General features: G+C 42.3%; 1 protein-coding gene across 2 annotated transcripts in view; it reads right to left on the bottom strand.

The window, feature by feature from the left end:
- Positions 1–19,172, bottom strand: part of Rab3GAP1 (RAB3 GTPase activating protein subunit 1) — a 310,097-nt gene that overhangs the window by 21,104 nt on the left and 269,821 nt on the right. For both annotated transcript variants that reach the window (XM_065425862.2, XM_065425861.2), the window contains exons 19-23: positions 18,492–18,629; positions 13,928–14,155; positions 8,907–9,003; positions 7,407–7,498; positions 279–581 (exon numbers count right to left, since the gene is read on the bottom strand). In XM_065425862.2, coding sequence (XP_065281934.1) covers positions 279–581; positions 7,407–7,498; positions 8,907–9,003; positions 13,928–14,155; positions 18,492–18,629 — 858 coding nt within the window. The remainder of the gene's footprint in view (positions 1–278; positions 582–7,406; positions 7,499–8,906; positions 9,004–13,927; positions 14,156–18,491; positions 18,630–19,172) is intronic.

Genomic DNA, 19,172 nt, shown 5'->3' with positions numbered 1-19,172 from the left:
GTAGTGTGTGTGGTTGCTTTGATATTGTAGAAGCATAATTTACTAACACGGCTTAACATCTAATATTCCTCGTTAGCTGCTTTTTCTTCCGCACTATCGTTTCTGGCTGTCTTTATTTGACAGTCTGTGAACATGCAATGTACTATAAAACAAGCATAATGCAGATTTCAAGGCAATGGCTGCTAATGAAATCCCTGGCAACATCTGAATTGCAGGTATAGCCAAACTGATGAGGATACACAAATATGGTATCGAAGTGCTGGTAAATGGGAACTTACCTTCATAGAGTCGACAAAAAGCTGAGAAACTAGCTTCCCTACGGTGCCTTTGCCTGCACCAGGTATGGAGACTTCAGGATTGTCAACGAGGTCCAGTACAAACTTATTTACATCAATTGCCGCAGTCTGACTTCTTGTGCCACTTGGTTGTCCAGAAGCACTTGAGGGACGACGATGTGAACCATCACTGCCAGATGATGTGTCCAAAGAGGTTGCAGTGCTGTGATCCAGGTTGAATTTCTTTCGGAGGCTGACACATCGTGCAACTGCTATTTCGGCTTCATAGAGCAAGCTAAGAAGTTCCTGAAACAGATAAAATAATATATGACCATATTTACAGTAAAACTTTGCTTGCACAAACTTCTAAGGACTCTGAAAATCTGGTCATGTGAAAGTTGACATACGTAGTATAGGAGCTTGGCAAGACATTTATTTAACATTGCTCACAAAATATGCAGACCAAAGACAAGGACCTTGCACACACAAAGCAGGCCATTCCTTTTCCCTGCATCTTCCACTCTTGTACAGTGGAGATAAAGGCATGTGAGGCTACAGGTCTGTCACAGACAATATTGTTGAGCTGTGACTGGTGGTAACAATTCCGCTAGAGTTGGAACTTGAGCCGGCCTTCTGGTTAGTGGAGCCTAGAGTTACTGTATGTGCTACCGCAGGTAGCACATACGGTAGCATATACAGTAACTCTAGTGGAGCCAAGCCAAATGCGGAGGCTTAAAAAAGAGAGGCCAGGAAAACTGTGCAGAGAGCGCAGAGAGTGAAGCACATAAATATTCTAAATCTTCAGTATTTATTGCTGAGTGGGCTATTAGCCTTTTTATGTGATCCTATTCTTTTCTGTCAGCTTTTAACATTGAAACTATGACGAACACTTTCCTTGAAGCCTGAGAAACATGCTGGAATGAGTGCAATGGCTTTGAATTTATATATTTCAGACACATTTTTTGAAAAGGACCTAGTATGAATGGCATTATAATGAACACAATGTTTTCTTTTTCCATTCCCCTCAACTCATTGGTGCCTCACAGATGGGACAGTGCCAATAGCAGTGCCTTGCCTACCGCTCCTTTCTTTCTTCTTTCCATGGTGCACTTATGGTAACCTTGCGAGGTTTGCATCAGACAAAGTGCCCAGAAGCAAGAAATAAAGAGCAACAGGACAGAGGCACATTCACAACAACCACTTCGCTTTTTGCTAGAAAATCTAGAAGGGTGGGCATGTGTGTGCAAGCTTTTGCTTGTCATTTATGGACATAAACAATTGTCCAATGGCAAGTATCTATGGGCCACTGCACAAGCTGTAATGTCATCACTGACATAACATATGGTTGAAAAGAGTGGGGGCTTTGTAAGCCATAGAAGAGAGCAATCAATCTACTGTGCAAGTGTGTAGGCTGTGGAATAATAATGTATGAAGTAAAATAATAATTTGCTCGCACATTAAAAAAAAAATTGCGTGTGGCAGATAGCTGAATTATTTTCGTTGAGCTGGATTATTCGAAGAGGCTGACATTACTAACATGAGAAATCAAAACACATATTCAATGAGTTAACAAAAATTGACTAACTTCTTAATTACTTTACTGAACATATTGCAATTTACGATTTGTAGCTGGTGAGTTTTCAAGTGTTAGGAATGGCCGTACGGGGTGACAACGTGCCAGCTATTTCAGCCCGCTGCATATGTTCCAATCCAACCTGATGGGGCGCACTTCAGAGAACTGCGGATAACCGGCAGCCACGTGGCGCGGGGTCAGCTCAGGGGAGTTCTCGAGGGGAGGTAATTGGCGGAACCTCCCTATGAGCTCTTCGAAACACCAGACAATGTGTTACCCGGCCGCGCCACCCGGGACGGAGCAGAGTTCTACGAAGCCCCTTTGACGTCGGCTCCGGACCTTTACACCAGTGCGTGTGTGCGGCACGTGTATGTGAGCCCTCCTCCACCTCCAAAAGGGCGGGTCATCTTCGGTGACGTCGAACGGTGACGTCGAACGATGACTGGACGAACGTTTCCGTCCGCTTAGAATCAAGGGGGGACCAAGTGCTTATAAGCAGCGATTGCTGGCTGCTAAGAGGTGGTCGTTGTCATGATAGAAATGTACTCGTGAGCTGCGTGCTCGTTGTCATGCTCAAAATGTACTCGTGAGCTGTGTGCTCGTAAGCTGTTTGCTGTATGTTAGTCTTGCGGGCTTCATATGGGAGTCACGCTAGACTGTCGATATATGTCTTGTTTAAGATGTAAATAATGTAAATAAAGCCTGCTCTCCTAAGTCCCGACGAAGAGTCAAGTTCCTTCCTACAGCTACAACTGCCAAATCTTACATCTGAATGGCAGCGGTGAGATCGGCCTGCGGCTCGTAGATCGTCCGACAACTCTAACAAATGGTGGCAGCGGCGAGATTGTCCGACGAATCTAATACAAGTCGCAGTCACTTGAAATGAATTTCCAGGATGACACCAGTTTCAAGATATTATTTTCCAATGTGTGGGATGAAACACATGGGTGATTTAGTTACTTTTGTGCTTCAATGCATAAAAAAGATTTTAAAAATTAAGTTATGGGGTTTTACATGCGAAAACCACGATCTGATTATGAGATATGCCGTAGTGAGGGACTCTGGAAATTTGGATTACCTGGGGTTCTTTAACGTGCACCTAGATCTAAGAACACAGGTGTTTTCCCACTTTACCCTCATCGAAAAGTGCCCACCATGGCCAGGATTTGATTCTGCGACCTCGTGCTTAGCAACCCAACATTGTAGCCAGTTGCATAAAAGTTGCAACATGGCAGGTGCATAAAAGAGTGTTTTGTTAAAAATGTAAGTGGACTAACACTGCATTTTTAGGGTGAGTTTGATGGTGCATATCTCCAAATTGTTGTCATTCTGGAAATTCGTTTCATGTGGATACGCCTGAAAAACTCACTGGCTACTATTAGTAAATTGCAGTATTTGCTGTAAAATAATTAGGAATTTAATTTTTAATTATTTAAATATGTGTTTCGATTTTTCGTGCTGATGTCCACCTCTCTGAACAATCCAGCTCAAGGACTAAAATTATGTTATCTGCAACAGCCAATTTTTCAAAATTCCATAAAACTTAAAAAAGATCACTCCACATAGAATGGCAATGCAAACCATAAAATTAGAGCTGTCGAAGTGGGTGGAGAGAAACGATATATTGGGGGAACTGCAGAATGGGTTCAGGTCAGGCAGATGTTCAGAGCCTAATATCTTTGTATTAAAACAGTGCATAGAGATTTCAATAGCTCAGAATAGACCTTTATGGTAGCGTTTCTAGATATCAAGGGAGCTTATGACAACGTAGACGGAGAATTGCTATTGGATATTTTCAAGCACGAAGGCATAAACGATTTCGTGGAGCTGTTGAAGGAGATATATAGGGACAACAGAGTATAAATTTTATGGGAAGGCTGGAAGTGCAATGAAGTTGTGGAAATTCACTGAGGACTGAGGCAAAGAAGTCCTGTCTCCATTGTTCATGCTTTATGTTAAGGGTATAGAAAGATGACTGGAAAGCAGTGAATTAGGTTGTGATCTATCTTGCATCTTTAATGGGCACAAAGTGCAACACACGATCCCTGGGCTGATGCATGCAGACGACATAGTGCTACTAGTGCACAATACAAGGGATTTAATGAAGAGAGGAGCAATTGCATGGTGTCAACTCAACAGGAAGTCATACCCATAGTCAATCAATATAAGTACCTGGGCATTTTCATAATGAAGGAAAGACCTATTCAAGCATCCACCAAGATAATCTAAAAATAAAAGAAAAGCAGAATGTAGCAATAGTGAAACGTAGAGCACTTTGGGGGTATAATAAGTAAGAGATAGGGTGAGGAATTTGAAAAAAGTGTAATGATGTCAGCACTAACATTCACAAATGCAAATCTGTGCTTTAAATAAGAAATCGTGCCGGGGTTGGAGATTAATCAGAGGTTGGTGGGCTAACTGGCTTTGGGAGCTCACGGTAAAACCACAAATGAGGTGTCATGGGTTGAGCTTCTTTTGAAGCCAGAGAAGCAAAAAGCAAAATTAGTTAAAAAAAAAAAAAGAGTCTACGGAACATGGATGAAAAGAAGTGGCCATCTAAAGTGCACAAATATCTGCACCTCAAAAGCGTGGACACGGGATGGAGGAAAAGGTCAAGAAAGTTGGCAACCAAGTACAGGAAAATTGGAAGTGTAAATAGACAACCAAGTGTCATACAAAAGAAGTGGGAGAAACAGATGGGAAATTGGATGTAAATAATTGAAAAAAAAAAGGCCATGGAGATTTACAAAAACGGAAAGAAAGAAATCAGGAGGGAAAAGCTGTATGATAATGCAAAGGGCAGCGCCTTGCTATATGAGGCTGGCTGCCTGAGAACAACATACAGGTGCAAATATGCGCCACAGCATGAGGCATGCGTGTGCTGCAAAAAAAGCCCGGAAACTCACCACATTGTAACGGAATGCCAATACACTCACTTAGCGAGACCCATAGGAAATTCCCACCTTCCAGAAGTGTTCGGATTCAAAGAAGACAGAAGGATTAACTGGCTGGCAGTCGAGATAAATAAGGGACATTTATAGTATTGGTGGAAAAAAAGCAGGGAAGAGATTGATGGAACTGGAGTCATTGCATGCGTAGGTGATGGCACAACGTAGTGATAGAGATTTTAAATACAAAAGTTAAGATTGAGATCAGATAGGTAAAAGGCTAGATGGCGACAGATGTAGTAAAATGTGATTAAATCAAGCAGGCTAGGTTACAGTTCATTGCCACCCCATTTCAAAGGGGATGGCAAAAAGATTCATCATTATAATAGTCACCATGGTGAAATTTCTCCACACCTAGTTCTGCAGAAGGCATTGATGAGTAATGCATACCTGCCAACTTTTAAAATTCTTATCATAAGGCACCCAATTTTTAGAGTTTGCTTACAATTGTTGTAATACCAATAATTTTACCATTTTTTATTTCCGTCCTGTATAGGGCAAAAGTGATCTAGAGGTATTACAAGTACAGTCGCCGGCTGATTTTTAGTTGCCTTATTTTTCAGGCTCACTCGGATGTTTGAACACACCCACAGTGCCTACCTCAGACAAGAATGTTCAATGGCGACCAAAATTTTGGCCACTGTTACATGAATATTTCATAAACTTCATGAATATTTCTGATCGTCTGTGCGTAGATCATTCTGTAGTTGTGACTGTAGAGCGAGCACCTGTTCAAAGTGTCACAGTACAAAGTACATAAGTGAATTTCTTAATAAACAGTCAATATCTTGAGTAACGCCTGGAGGACGGTCTTTTGGAGCATGGGGAGTTCGCAAGCAAGAGACACGGGCTCACAGAACAGGGCACCAACAAGATAGTCCGAGTGTTTGTCATAAGCAGGGTAACCTACAGGACAGGACGCCCTACCTTGGACTAAAAAATGCGGAAGTAGAGAAGCTTAACATACTAATCAGGAAAGTCTTAAATATAGCCATCTCACAAAGCCTCAACGGAAGGATTGCACCGATTTTGGATCCATAATACCTGGTAGGAGCTGGTCGAGGTACATAAAGCAAACCAAATCAAAAGACTAAAACTGATGGAAGCAGACAGGGCCATTCTCGGAAAGCTAGGATATGTGGTAGGCTTGGGAAAGTAGGAAGAGAAGGGAAGAGTACCAACCTATATACGAGAAATCACAATAGCACCAATTTCTAGAAACATGCACCCAGAACACAACCGAGAAAGAAGGAGAACAAGAATCGCATCACTGGATAAGACCTACGAAAACAACTCAGATCTAAGATACATGGACGCAGCTATATACCCAGGAGGTGCAGTTCACGCTGTCACATTGTAGATGGTAAGGGCATCGAAAGAACTGCAGCAACAACACTTACAAAGAACAGACACAGCAAAAGAAGTAACCAGTTACATCTGCAGAAACTACCAAAAAGGAAGAATCTCCAAGCAAGTGATACACATACTAGCAAATATCCAAGACACTACCAGAAATATACATTGTCTGGACCCTGGGGTACGGATATTCAGCAGAGAATACGATGGCGGATGCCGTGGCTCGAAATCATACTTGCCAGACCTCTGCCGGATGGACCACAGATAAAGGATGGATTTCCCAAGAAATACGCAGATATCTTACAGCACTAGAAAATAAACAAAAGAACCTATCCCCCATCGCACTCCAGACTCAACAGAGAGAAAGTGGTAACTTTCAGGAGGCTACAAACAAATTCCTATATACATGGCACGTTACTCCACAGGATTTCACCCACAGAACACCCATTCTGCAAAATCCCAACACCTTAAGCCACATGGTGTGGGAGTGCGAGGGATTGACCACCACACCGCAAACGCACACACAACTGAAGAGTAGTGGGAAGCCAAGCTGTCCAGCTTGAAAGGACCAGCTAGCGCTGGTGGGCAGGGCTCGGAGGGCAGTCAGGGCCCACAGCTTCCTGGAATAAGGAGGCCAACCACCTTGGGCAAACACTTCGCTTGCTCAGAACAATAAAGTTTGTTCATCTTAAGTAGCACATTTTTTACCAGTATTTTTTTACCAAATTTTAATATTTTTGGCTTTGACTATGGCACTTTTCAAACTTCAAGGTTAGCAGGTCTGAAGGAATCTAAATGTCTAAATGCCTAAAGAAATCGTGATGATCGGGTCGTGTTATACATGTGTAGAAATACACAGGAAAAGTGGCCTTTCGAATTACCTGTAGGCTCCCTGCTGCACGTACAGGAATAACGTTAGGCTCAATTGTTCACGAAAGAATTATCTATCCACTATATATACATATATATATATATATATAATGTTCAAACACTGTCACAGGCCCCCTTTGAAAGTTACATGACATGCTGTGGATTGCCTTCAACACATATATTTGTTTGAAGCATCTTTTCTTTATAAAAAGAATCAAGCATGAAAAGAAGATCAAAAAGGGGTTTGTCTTCTCAGAAATATTTTCTTAGTGTCCTCTTCCAATTACAGTGCCTGTGCACGCATTGTTTCTCAAGCACACAAAGCCAGGGACTAATTGTTATACTCCTTTCACACAGTAACAGAACAACCAGACCCTCTCTTACCTTGTACTTTGGTTCCTTTCCTCTGAGCTGTGAAGCCACCTTAGTTATGGTTTGCTCCAGGAATGTTGTCAAAGAACGAGGACCTTCATGGGCTATTATAAGAAACAAAAGAAAAGATGCAAGAGCCATAAATATTTAGCATGGCTAAGGCATTCTATTCAAAAATTATTTCAGACATAAAAATGACGAAGAAGAGGTGATATGTACATGTGCGTGCTTATCATAATTTGGGTATAACTTGGCAAAAATAATGAATACTTATCCACAAATGTTTTCTTCTTTTTGGCTGTGTGCTCAATTACATCACCAGCACTAGCCCATATTCACACATCCCAGTTGCATTCACCAGGACTTCGTCATGTTCACATTCTAATGAATGCTAACTGGGTGTGAGTGAGCACAGTCACGTGTGAGTGTTCCGAATGACTTTCAAATTTATAATGTAGCACAGTGAAGTAACACATTTCACTATTTGCTTTATTTTTATTATCCATGGTGTCCCAGGAAAACAGAGTCAGGCCATTAAGAAAGTGGTGAATTGTGCTGCATATTTTCATGCAAGTAAGAGATGCATTTCATGGTCATTTTATCCTTCTTATTACTTATTTACTTTCTAACAGCTTGAGATGTTTCCCTGTCAACAATATTATTTGTCCTAGTGGCAAGAAAAATGCATGAGCATCTGCTTTTGACATTGTCTACATGAAACAAGCTGTTAGAGACCCTACCCATTGATCTGGTGACTCTTTGGCACTTCCAGTCATTATTAATGTTTCTCACTGCACAATCTTTTGTCCCTCTTCCAGCATTTCAAGCATTTTACTATAAATGCATAAAGATTATACAAAAATTGGTTCTTTTTTTTTTAGTTTTACCATTACAATTTGTTAATAGTATACAACATCATAAGTGAACACCTTCACGACACTCAAACTGCTGAACAGTTTAAGAATATTCAACCGCATAATTTCAATTTTGTTTCCTAACAAAAAAGAATTAAATGAAAGCTTATGGCAACTTTTGTAGGCTTTTTCAGCATGATGAGAATACAAACAGATGGACCTGCTGAAACACTACTAACGTCATATTCTGACATCATCAGTGTTGTAGTTAAATCAGTTCTGTGAAATACTGCAAGGTGGAGGAAGTATTCATGAAAAGTAAAATTGTCATCCACTCAAATGTAGCACGAAGCTACAAAGGAGACATATACGGGTTTCTTAGAAATAATGCTTCACAATTGAGGAAACATTCATCCTGGTCCGGCATCCACCCGAATGGAGCTTCATGCTACATTCGGGTGGATGACAATTTTACCTTTCATGAGTGTTGTAGTTTCAGCACAAAACTCCTGAAGTCTGGCCTTTATTTTTTTAATAATTACCCATCACTTTCTGCAACATACATGCAAACACAAACAAGTATTGTCACAGTCTAGCTTGATTGAGTCATTACATTTAGTAGTCCTGTTAGGAAAAAAAGTGACATAAATGTTCTTACCATGGTCAATGATGTGTGCTAAGGCACAGTGGATTAAAATTGGTATTAACAGCTTCACAATCTCAGCTGGATGAAGTGACAGCAGATAATACAGCACCTGCATAAAATTTATTACTGTGATACAGATGATGAATACAAGATTTGACGACAGGTTAATGTGAGAGTTTAATAGGGTGTATTGCTGGACTAGATGGGGTATAACGTCTAGTAGAACTTTACCATAACTAGGATAAAACAAATGAATAAAAAACGACATAGACTGAGTAAAATTTTTTTTTACTGTTTTGTTTGCATCCAAGGCTTTCATAATACACCTGATTCGAGGCATGCAAACAGGGTCTGATAGGGCCTAGACAGTTGTTTATCGAAGCAGTTACGACACCTTGCTCTAAATGAGACGGACATTGCGCATGGCAAGTTTTGAGAACTTTAATACATGATGTCACACTGACGTACGGGCACTGGGATTTCAGCGCCAAATCTACAAAAAGAAATTAAATTTAACGATAGTGAAACGAGAACACCAGAAATTGAATATGACCAGAATTTCTTGCATTATTCTGTTTCTGCAGAACTAGGCTGTTTATTTCACTATGCAGTTTGTTTATTCAACCGCCGTGTGTAATACTGTATGATGTTGCGCTGTTTTTAAGCTGTCTGTGTAGCCAGCTGTTTTCTTTAGCCACGTATGTTACTTAATATTGTCATGGTTTTAGGAGTGTGTGTCGCGTGCTGTTGGCCTGTACACCAGAGCTACTCTTTTGTAGAGTGCAGTGTGCATGCGTGTGTACATGTGAATGTGGGGTAATTGTGTGTGGGGTGACATGTGCGGGTGAGATAAATTAACAGAGGTAATTTGGCAGTCGGGAGAAACTCCTGAATGGCTTGTTATGACTTTTTCTTTTATCTGCTGTTGCTTTTTGTTCCTTTCAACACTGCACACTACAATACAATAGTCAAAAATCTGTGCTCAGTCACATTCCTTCCCCTCTCTTTTTTCGTGTATTGTACCAGGTGCAGTACTTCTCTAACAAGAATGTGAGAGTTGCAGGCTGTATTACAACCTCTATATTGTAAAATGGGAAACACTCATATTACTGTATTTTGTCTCAGCCATATCGCAGCACTTTTCTGTCAACACGTGTAAAGTTAGAAATAAGATTGTGCTTCCTTATAATTGACAAGTTAAATGGGGCCCTTGACCTCTGTGATTAATGATCACTTCTCAGATGCACCTTGGAATAATAGAGTGCAGGTGAGAATGACAAGGATAAAAATATTATAAATTTTAAATACAAGTAGAATAGTGTTTTTACTTGATTATTGTGCAATTAAAAAAAGCAATATCCCAAGCAAGTTAATTTTCATTAAAGCCAAATTACACACAATAAATATGTTTACTGGAGGGTTCAGGAAGAAATACCTATGCAAATGGCTACACACTAGTCGCTACAGATGCCAGTTATTAAGCCAATTCATCCAGAATTATGAAGTCACTCCTATAACCATGGTTCCAAATGATACAGTATCAGAAGGCACAGTTGCTCAGTGCAGGCATTGCTTCCCAAGTGAAACTGCAGAGCAGCAAATTTTGGGGGGGGGATAACTTGCAGCCATGAAGTAGACGTGCATCACTTCCACGCTGTCTGTAGATTTATTACCGCAATATGGATGAAAGAAGTTTTTCTTTGGTGGATATAACCATGACTGCATCACAAAAGTGACATGTGGTTTTTTTATACAGTAACTTTTGTTAGAGCAATACCACTTTCTTAATGGGTTAACCAATTCCTTGGTTAACCCCCTCATGCTCGATTTATTTTGGAGACACAAAAAAAGATTTTTATCTTGTGATTTCTCAGGCTTTTGCTTCTATATTAAAAAGTAGACAAAAAAATTTTTGTACTGCAGTATTTCTCAAAACCATCATGTTGCAAATTCATGACATTGGGCACTTGGCCATTCTTTGAAATTCATGCAGCTTCAAGTCACACTTAAGAAATGCTCGGTTTTCTTCTCAAATGCTCTGTCTTAACAAGACTTATATATTCGCTCTTGCTGGCTCAAGTGGCAGTGGAAATTGAATAAGGATTAGTTGTGTTTATTGCGGCAGAAGTTCACATTGTACCTGAAGCACATAAAAATCATGTCCTTTACAGCTGTGCTGTTTGCACCTTTGCCGTGTCTATCTTGTAGAAGTGGCCAGTGCCCCATGTACTTAGTCCTGACGCCCACAGTTGGAAGTGGTCATGGACCGCCTGTTCACCACTAGGACGCTTTCCGTGGTTGAAGCCTACCTGCTGTTCTGCTCCTTAAAAAAAAAAAACCTTTAAAATACCGAGTTTTCCTGTTCACTCTCAGCTAGTGGTCGCAGCCATTGCGGCATTTCATAGTGCTCTGTGCACAATGTCATCATTCGCTTTATGCCACTTTTCCATTGCTAGAAGGCACGTGTTAGAAGCGACTGCAATTTTTGTTTTTATTGTCCTCACTTCTTTTGTCCCTTACTGAAGATGTTGTGCTTTGAATATTGCATGTGCAGTCTTCATCTTTGACACTGAGACAGCTGTCATCATCATCACTTTTCTGTGGAGGATGTGTCCTGAATCGACTTGATCCATAGAGACAACATGCATCCATTATATGAAACGAGCACAGCACGCTGCAATTAGCTCAAACCTTTCTCCAAGTCATGCAGCCATGGTCAAAAGTAAACAAAGTGTGCAAGCATCACATAAAGCCATACACTCAGTGCTGCATTGCAGAAGCAGAACCTGTGAAATTGAGGATTAAAAGCACAGTCAGCATCACCACAAAGGGTGTTCATGGTATGGCTAATGAGTTCATTTCACTGCTGCTGCTAAGTTGCATCCCTACTATAGTTGTTTACTCCTCGTGCTGCTCATTTCCACCTAACTGCAGGGAGTACACAAGAAGGCACTCCAATGTGTGCCTGGCAGTACTTTCTCTGCCTTCCACTCAAAGCAATCGCTTGTCAGCACTGCAGGTTCCACAGGTCAAGGTGCATTCAAGAGGGCACTGGCAAGTGGTGCCACAGTATAGAAGACAGTCAGTGTCTCCAAAGAAATGCACTGCACCACTGGTGCTGCATCAGCCAAGCAATTCTTGAATTCTCTGAATGATGCACCCAAAACTGTTCCAACACCGTTCTTGGTGAAAGAGAACCACAATAATGGTGAACTGCTGAAATATCACCATGTGCGCCATTGAGCAGATGGGCTGCCTTATTATTCTTTTGCACTGGTCCTCCTCATAAATTGCTGTGATAACCAGTGCATCTTCATGTGGCAGTGCTTCTTAGCCATCCCCACCTATGTTCCAGCTGCTTCAGTGGAAATAGAGGCCCTGTATTTAAAATGAAGTGGCTCTAATGCAAGTTCCGATTACAGACATTTTGAAATGCGCTGAAGTTAAATGAATGGCAATTTTTATTTTTTTTCCTTATGTGCGGGTGTTGTCACTCTCCTTCCTTTATATGTAGCACTAAACCCAAGAATCATGGTGTGAAAGCTAGAATGACGTCATGGTGCTTCTAGCTGGTAGTGATGTGCTATCACAGACCAATCATGCATCATTAGGGTTGGTAATATCGATAAATGATTAATCAATTAATTGATTAAATGTATCCTGAAAGACGATTAATCTTCATCGATTTCCACCTTTCATTTAATCGACTTAATCAATTAGACTTGTTCGATTAATCGTTTTCGAGAGTTTAACAGGAGCAGCGTGAACATCTTGAAATCATACCAAAATGACAGTGCATGAGCAGTGACTGTCGACTGTTTTTCCGAGTCCCGAGTGATGCCCAGCCGAGCGCTTCCCTTCTCTTCCCCCACATCGTACACACCACCACGCTGCCTGTAGCCGGAGGCTTGAAATGCCCTCGAAATTCAAGGCATACTATAGGAACCCAGCTGTTGATTGTCATACCACTCCTAGTCTAAAGATGTGGCACAGTATGCATGTCGGTATGGAGCATGTATTTGACATAGCGATGGAGTTCATGTCGATTCCAGCAAATCTATATATCGTCTGAGCATCTATTCTCACATGCTGGTTGTGTGGCCATTCAAACAAGGTGTAAGTTCCACCCAATTGACATTCCTTCCCTCTTCCCCAGTGCATACTGAAATTTGCTGCATATTTCAGTGGGACTTCGCATTTCACTTTTGCCATTTTTCTTATTTCTTGGTTAACCTTACTGTGCATGGATTCACTAGTGGCATGTAGGTATTTTATTTATTTCCGCAATAAGTGCTATTTTATAACATATATTGTTTATCTTTTCAAAAGCCACTAGTGCCAACTATATTTGGTCTTTAACAAGTTAAAGTTTATACTTTGTCAAATGTTTACACTTGTGTTTCAAACTTGGTTCCACCTCTCAAACATTAAAGTAGGTTCCTACAAAAGTAGATAACTGTGTTTCAACTTTTTTGAAAGTGCCTGGCAAAAATTTCGATTAGTCAATTAATTGATGAAAAACTCTGCATCGAAAGTGATTAATTGATTAAAGGCTAAAATGATGAATGATTAATCGATAATCAAATAAAAAAAATTATTTGACCATCCCTATGCACCATTCATCAGACCAATTTTGTGGACTATCACACAAAACTGTACAGCTGGAAGCATAGTGCATCAGGCTATCTCTTCAGCCACCAAATTTATTCTTCCTTTCTTCGTCACTTGGCACTTCTTAGTCAAGGGAACTGATGCTCCTATGCAACGACCAAGGGGAAAAATGTCTTGCATTCTGCCTTTTACAGAACTCAGAAGTTATCTGACATGTCATGGTTTTCCAAGAAGGCAGATACCCCTCCTGTCACTGCTTTGAAGCAAACCGAAGAGCATCATAAACTGCAGCGAATGTTTCTGGCACATCAGGTTGTTCAAAGTTCGACAAGCTATCCAGCATTTGCAGAGCCACAGTAACTGAATTGCAGTTGAAAATGAAATATATTCGACAGACTGTTAAGCATGCCTGATCAACAAACCTTCTCTGCTTCCTTGGTGTCATCAAAAAGGCGTTTCTGCCTATGTGCAGGCATAGGGCGTGCTGTCTCCCAAACCTCCTGCCAAGTGTTGCCAGGCAGCTGCATACGATGACTCAGGTGGCCCTCTTCAATTACTTGCCCAGTTGTCTGATCCACTACTGGTGCAACCCAGTCACGTGGAGAATACCAGCGCACAAAGTCACTCAGTGATGCTCCTGGGTTGGCTGCCTAGATGTAACAATGTCATAAAAAAGTGTACAACTTTATAAAAATGGGCACAACAAAAGAAGCATGACAAGTTTTCTGCCTTCTCACAATCTATTCTTTTTTTCCCCTCCACATACCTTTCCTTGTGCAGAGCATCTGACCACAACACTTGGCACATACTCATAAACACAGACAAAGCGCAGACTCATAAACTTGACCTCCATTTATAAAGTTGTGCATTTTTAGATGCACAGAATATATCAACATGGAATTGAACCAAATGTGATTTGAACAGGGCCATGTGAATATCAAAGCAGTTGTAATAATTTTGTATGGCCATGCATGCAAGTTAACCAAATGCAATTATATCTAATACTGAAAAATTAAAAACAGTTGAACCTCGGCATAACAAACACAGCTATAAGAAATTATTGGATATAAAGAAGTAAATATAACATTTGGTTGGTCATGCTTCAATTAAATGGAGCTCTCCTGCACTAACGAAATTGGAAATGCAGGGTCCAACATGGTATCGGTTACAGTTAGGCAAATTTTTGTTTGCATGTGGCTCAAAATATATACAGTTAGCCCTCAGTAAAACAAAGTCAGCGAAATTGGCACTTCAATATTTCAAAATTTTGTTCTACAGAAATTTGACCTTTTATGCAAATAAAGTCACTGACAGACGTTTCTTACGGGAACGGGGCCGCAAAATTCACCGGCTCACGTAAGAAGGCTGCAGTGAAGTTTCGTTATATTGAAATTGTACATAAACACACTTCAACATATTGTGGATAATTAATAAAGGGATAACAAGACATTCACCCAATCGTAGAAATTGCTACAAAGGAAACCCATATGGGGTTCTTCAAAAGAAAAGCCTCCCAGGTGAAGAAAAATTAATCCTGGTCCGGGACACGAACACGGGACCGCCATCTTTCCAGGGAGCCACTCTCTACCATCTGTGCTAACCAGGCAGCTAGCAGATGGGAGCGTGAAGTTGAACCTATTAACAACTTGAAGCAAAGGCAAGAGCTTAATGTGATAGTTCCGCGGAAAACCGCAAGGTGGAGAGAAGTAATCAATAAAGGGATTATGAGACATCCACCCAATCGTAGCAATAGCTACAAAGGAAACCTATAAGGGTTCCTCAAGAGAAAAGCCTCCAAGTTGGAGAAAAATTAGTCCTGGTCCAGGACATGAAACCGGGACCACCACCCTTCCGGGACAGCCGCTCTACCATCTGAGCTAACCAGGGGACTAGGAGATGGCAGGGCAAAGTTGAACCCATCAACAACTCGAAGCAAGAGTTTCACATAATAGTTCTCATTAGCTTTGCTACAAGTGCTACAACTACTGACAAGTCCCGGATCAGGACTAATTTTTCTTCACCTGGGAGGCTTTTCTTTCAAGGAACCCGTATGGGTTTCCTTTGTAGCAGTTGCTACGATTGGGTGGATGTCTCATTATCCCTTTATTAATTACTTCTCTCCACCTAGTGAGTTTCCACAGAACTATTATGTCAAAATATTGTAGATAGAATACAGGGTGTTTTATGGGCAAGGTTAACAAAAAAGTTAGATATTCCATTATATCGAGAATTACGTTATTTTCAAGTTCGTTATATCGAGGCTTTATTCTAGTAGCAAAAATGTGTAACACGGTCGCGGACAGACCTTTCAGACGCTTGGTTTTTCTGGCCTGCGCGATTATTCGGACTTCCCAGCAGCAGGGCCACCTAGCCCTAACGCCAATGTATAAGGACAACAACCGAAATTTCGAACGCGGCACGCCGTTTCACGCATGAAACGCGTACCCGCTGCTACAGACATGGCGGCCATGAACAGTGTTGTCTCAATGTCGGCATAGCGGCTTAAGCGGTGCGGCCGGCGGAGCGCCTGGTGACGAGCCGTGGCAGGAAGCTCTCCGTCAATATGCTCGCACTCGCAGACCCTATCGGCTATAGCGCGTGAGATCAGACGCACGGGCTAGGCTGATGGCCGTAGTAGCGGGGACCGAACGGATCGAAGTGCTAGTTTACCATACACGTGCAGTCCCCTACGTGTGCGAAGTCTGCCGGCGGCGGCGACTTGGCTTGGTCAGACTGCCAACAGTCGGCAAGCCAACGTACCGATCCCGCGCGATAACACCGACCGCACGGTTGCGTCTTCGCGGCGGTGCAGATCGCGTGTATGCAACTTAGCGTTGTTCCCGTGTCTCGTATCGGCACGGCAAGCTAGATGCCGACGGACCATCTAAATCTGCAGGAGACTCATTGCTGGACCGTTAGAGGCACACCACTTGCGTTTATTTTGCATAGATTTTATCGCAATCTTTTTCCACCGATATCTGCGTGTATGCTTATAACAGTGATCGGATATAACAAACGTATTATTGTGACCGATGCGATTTCTTTATAGCGCGGTTGGACTGTACTGATAATATTTGGGTAGTTAATTCTAAAAGGTAACTAGCTGGTGTTGGTAGTGCGCGCAACCAACCCCAAGCATCGTATAAAGCATGAAACTAAAGCAAAAAAAAAGCAAAGGGGGGGGGGGGTTAAGTTTGAGTAAACGAAGGTTTAGGAATTGCTATTTAGCCATGAATTAACCGACCACTGGAAATTTTTGCTGTGTACTTTTCCACGATTACACTCCACATTCCCTCTAAATATAGCTTAGTTATATAGGCAGCGCACTTGAAGACACACAGACACCAAGAAATGAAACGCCGAAAAAATCCAGCGCTTTTGGTTGCCTTCATATTTTGTGTCTATGTTTTTTTAAGTGTTCTCCAAAAACGAAGTCATGAATTACCAACTAGATTATCAAAATGTCTTAAGCTCTAAATATAAGATCCTTGAATTATCTAGTTCTCCCAGGAAAACAAACATATAACGCTTTCGAGCACTTCTAGTCACACTAGTTCCTTCGCTGTAAAAACTTGCGCAGCAATGTTGGAAACAGTGCGAACATTCCGAAAATTTATTCTCTAGTTAGAAGCTGCCCGTATACTACTAGAAATGAAGATTAGTTCGCTTATTTCCTCTACAATGCGCTTTCCCCTCGATTGCCAGCGATATTTCGCAATAATTTTTCAAATTATATTTCAAGAGCCGCGAGCCCACGATTTTAGGAGGCGAGCGTCGCCGCCAATTCTCTCCACTTGCCCCGTATAGCCTCCGCTAGCGAAGCGCATTCCCTGCGTTCTCCCATACCGGAGCAGGCATCAGCAGGATCACGTGAAGAATACGTCACGGGCACCGCCTTCTTTATTATTTTTTTTTTCGCTCTCTCGCGCGCGTTTTTGCTGAGCGGCGCACTTTCGGTGACGCGTCTCGCGCGCGAGCTGTTGCGTTTATCTCGTTTCGCGTAGCGGACGATTTTGCGCGCTCTGCACGTGAACACCTGACTAGCGATGTAAGTCAGTATCCCAATCACGAGAACTGAAGCAGAAGCGAAAGGATGAAAGAGCATGATCGCGGCGCTGGAACACGGTAGAAAATGACATAGTTTCGTTCTCCACTCGTGCGACTGCAGGATGCGGAAACAAGCAGACGAAACATGCCGACTTTCGATCTGTGTGTTTTATTATTTGTCTAAACTTTATTTCGTCTATTGAAGCAATAGATTAAACAAATAGCTGATGTTGCCTCAAATAATTCTCGAAGTCATGTGTGTCACTGTGAGTGACGTCACAGCAGCGCCACAGCAGTGCCACATACGTAGTCGCACTTGTGCGACTAACGCCGACTCTCCAGGTGAGAGCGCGGCGCCCGCGAGGAGAAAGGCAAACGGCGCTATATATGAGGCTCCTAAACATGATGTTGAAACAAAATGCTCTAGTTCACACGTTAGTGCATAAATTCAATATTCAAAATGCCGAACACAGATATTGCCAGGAAACGTAAAAAAAAATTGTTGAGGAACGAATGTTTGTTTAAGTTAATGAAACAGCTACCAAATGAGAGCATGTCAAAGCTAAAACTGAACTCCTCGCTCAGATTGCAAAGGGGAAAACATATGCGCGAATGAAATGATGCACTTATGCCAACTAAGTCACATCTGCTTCAACCAACGCCAAGAGCGGGAAAGAAATAAAACCAAAGGACGATAACAAAGGAGCTCTGGCGACGATACTTTCCTCCCAAAGCTAGCTTCACTGCGCAACTCACAAGAAGCAACCAGCAGCACGTTATGCGCTGCAACGAAAACTCCTCGCCGCCGCATCCGGGCACACCACCATGACCCAACTGACATGTAGCACTGCACCACTTCGTGGCAGTTGCAATGACAACGTCCCCGGCATCGCGCGTTCTTTCAGGTAACGACCGCCGAACTGGAAGAGTGGCGCTCACCTTGAAGGCCTCCATGTCGGAGAAAAGGCAGGCGCTCTGCATGCGCGCGCGCAGCACGGCGCCCTCGGGGTTGCTGCCCAGCTTGACCAGCGCCTCGGCGTGCTGCTCCAGCATGTCCTCCGTCATCGGAGCCGGCTCCTGTTCGTAAGGCTTCACTCAGTATTGCGTTGATGAGGTTTAACATAGCAGAGAAACGCATGGGCTATGAGAGACGCTGTGGTGAGGAGCTCTGGATTAATTATGATCACACAGTGTTCTTTTTTTCTTCTTTTTCTTAATGTGCAGCCGACGCACTCTAAGCGGGCGTGTTCGCATTCCTCCACTATCGGGAACCGGCCGCTGGGAGTCAAACCTACAACCTCGTGCAGAAAGCCATATAGCCACTGCATGAGCCACTGCGGCGGTTGCACTCGCTGTTGACGCAGAAAGGTTACCAAACAGAGCAATGCGAAAACGGACGCTATTCGCGCAGCTTCGGTAATTCTTGTGCGAAGCTTGAGCTTGTATTCAGCGTGCCTGAAATATTCCGGACGGAAGTCTAGAATTTAGTGTTCTAGTGTTCACACGCAACGCAACGATCGATGGCGAGCTGAAGCGCCCCAAAACCACTGCCGCTGTTCAACTGTTGTTCCGAGTTTCAACAGAGTACTTGCAGATGTGTTTACTCTGCATTTCTCCCAC

Source organism: Dermacentor albipictus, chromosome 1 (assembly GCF_038994185.2).
Source record: "Dermacentor albipictus isolate Rhodes 1998 colony chromosome 1, USDA_Dalb.pri_finalv2, whole genome shotgun sequence".
In the NCBI taxonomy this organism is placed as follows: domain Eukaryota; kingdom Metazoa; phylum Arthropoda; class Arachnida; order Ixodida; family Ixodidae; genus Dermacentor; species Dermacentor albipictus.
This window is presented reverse-complemented; position numbering and strand designations above follow the sequence as displayed.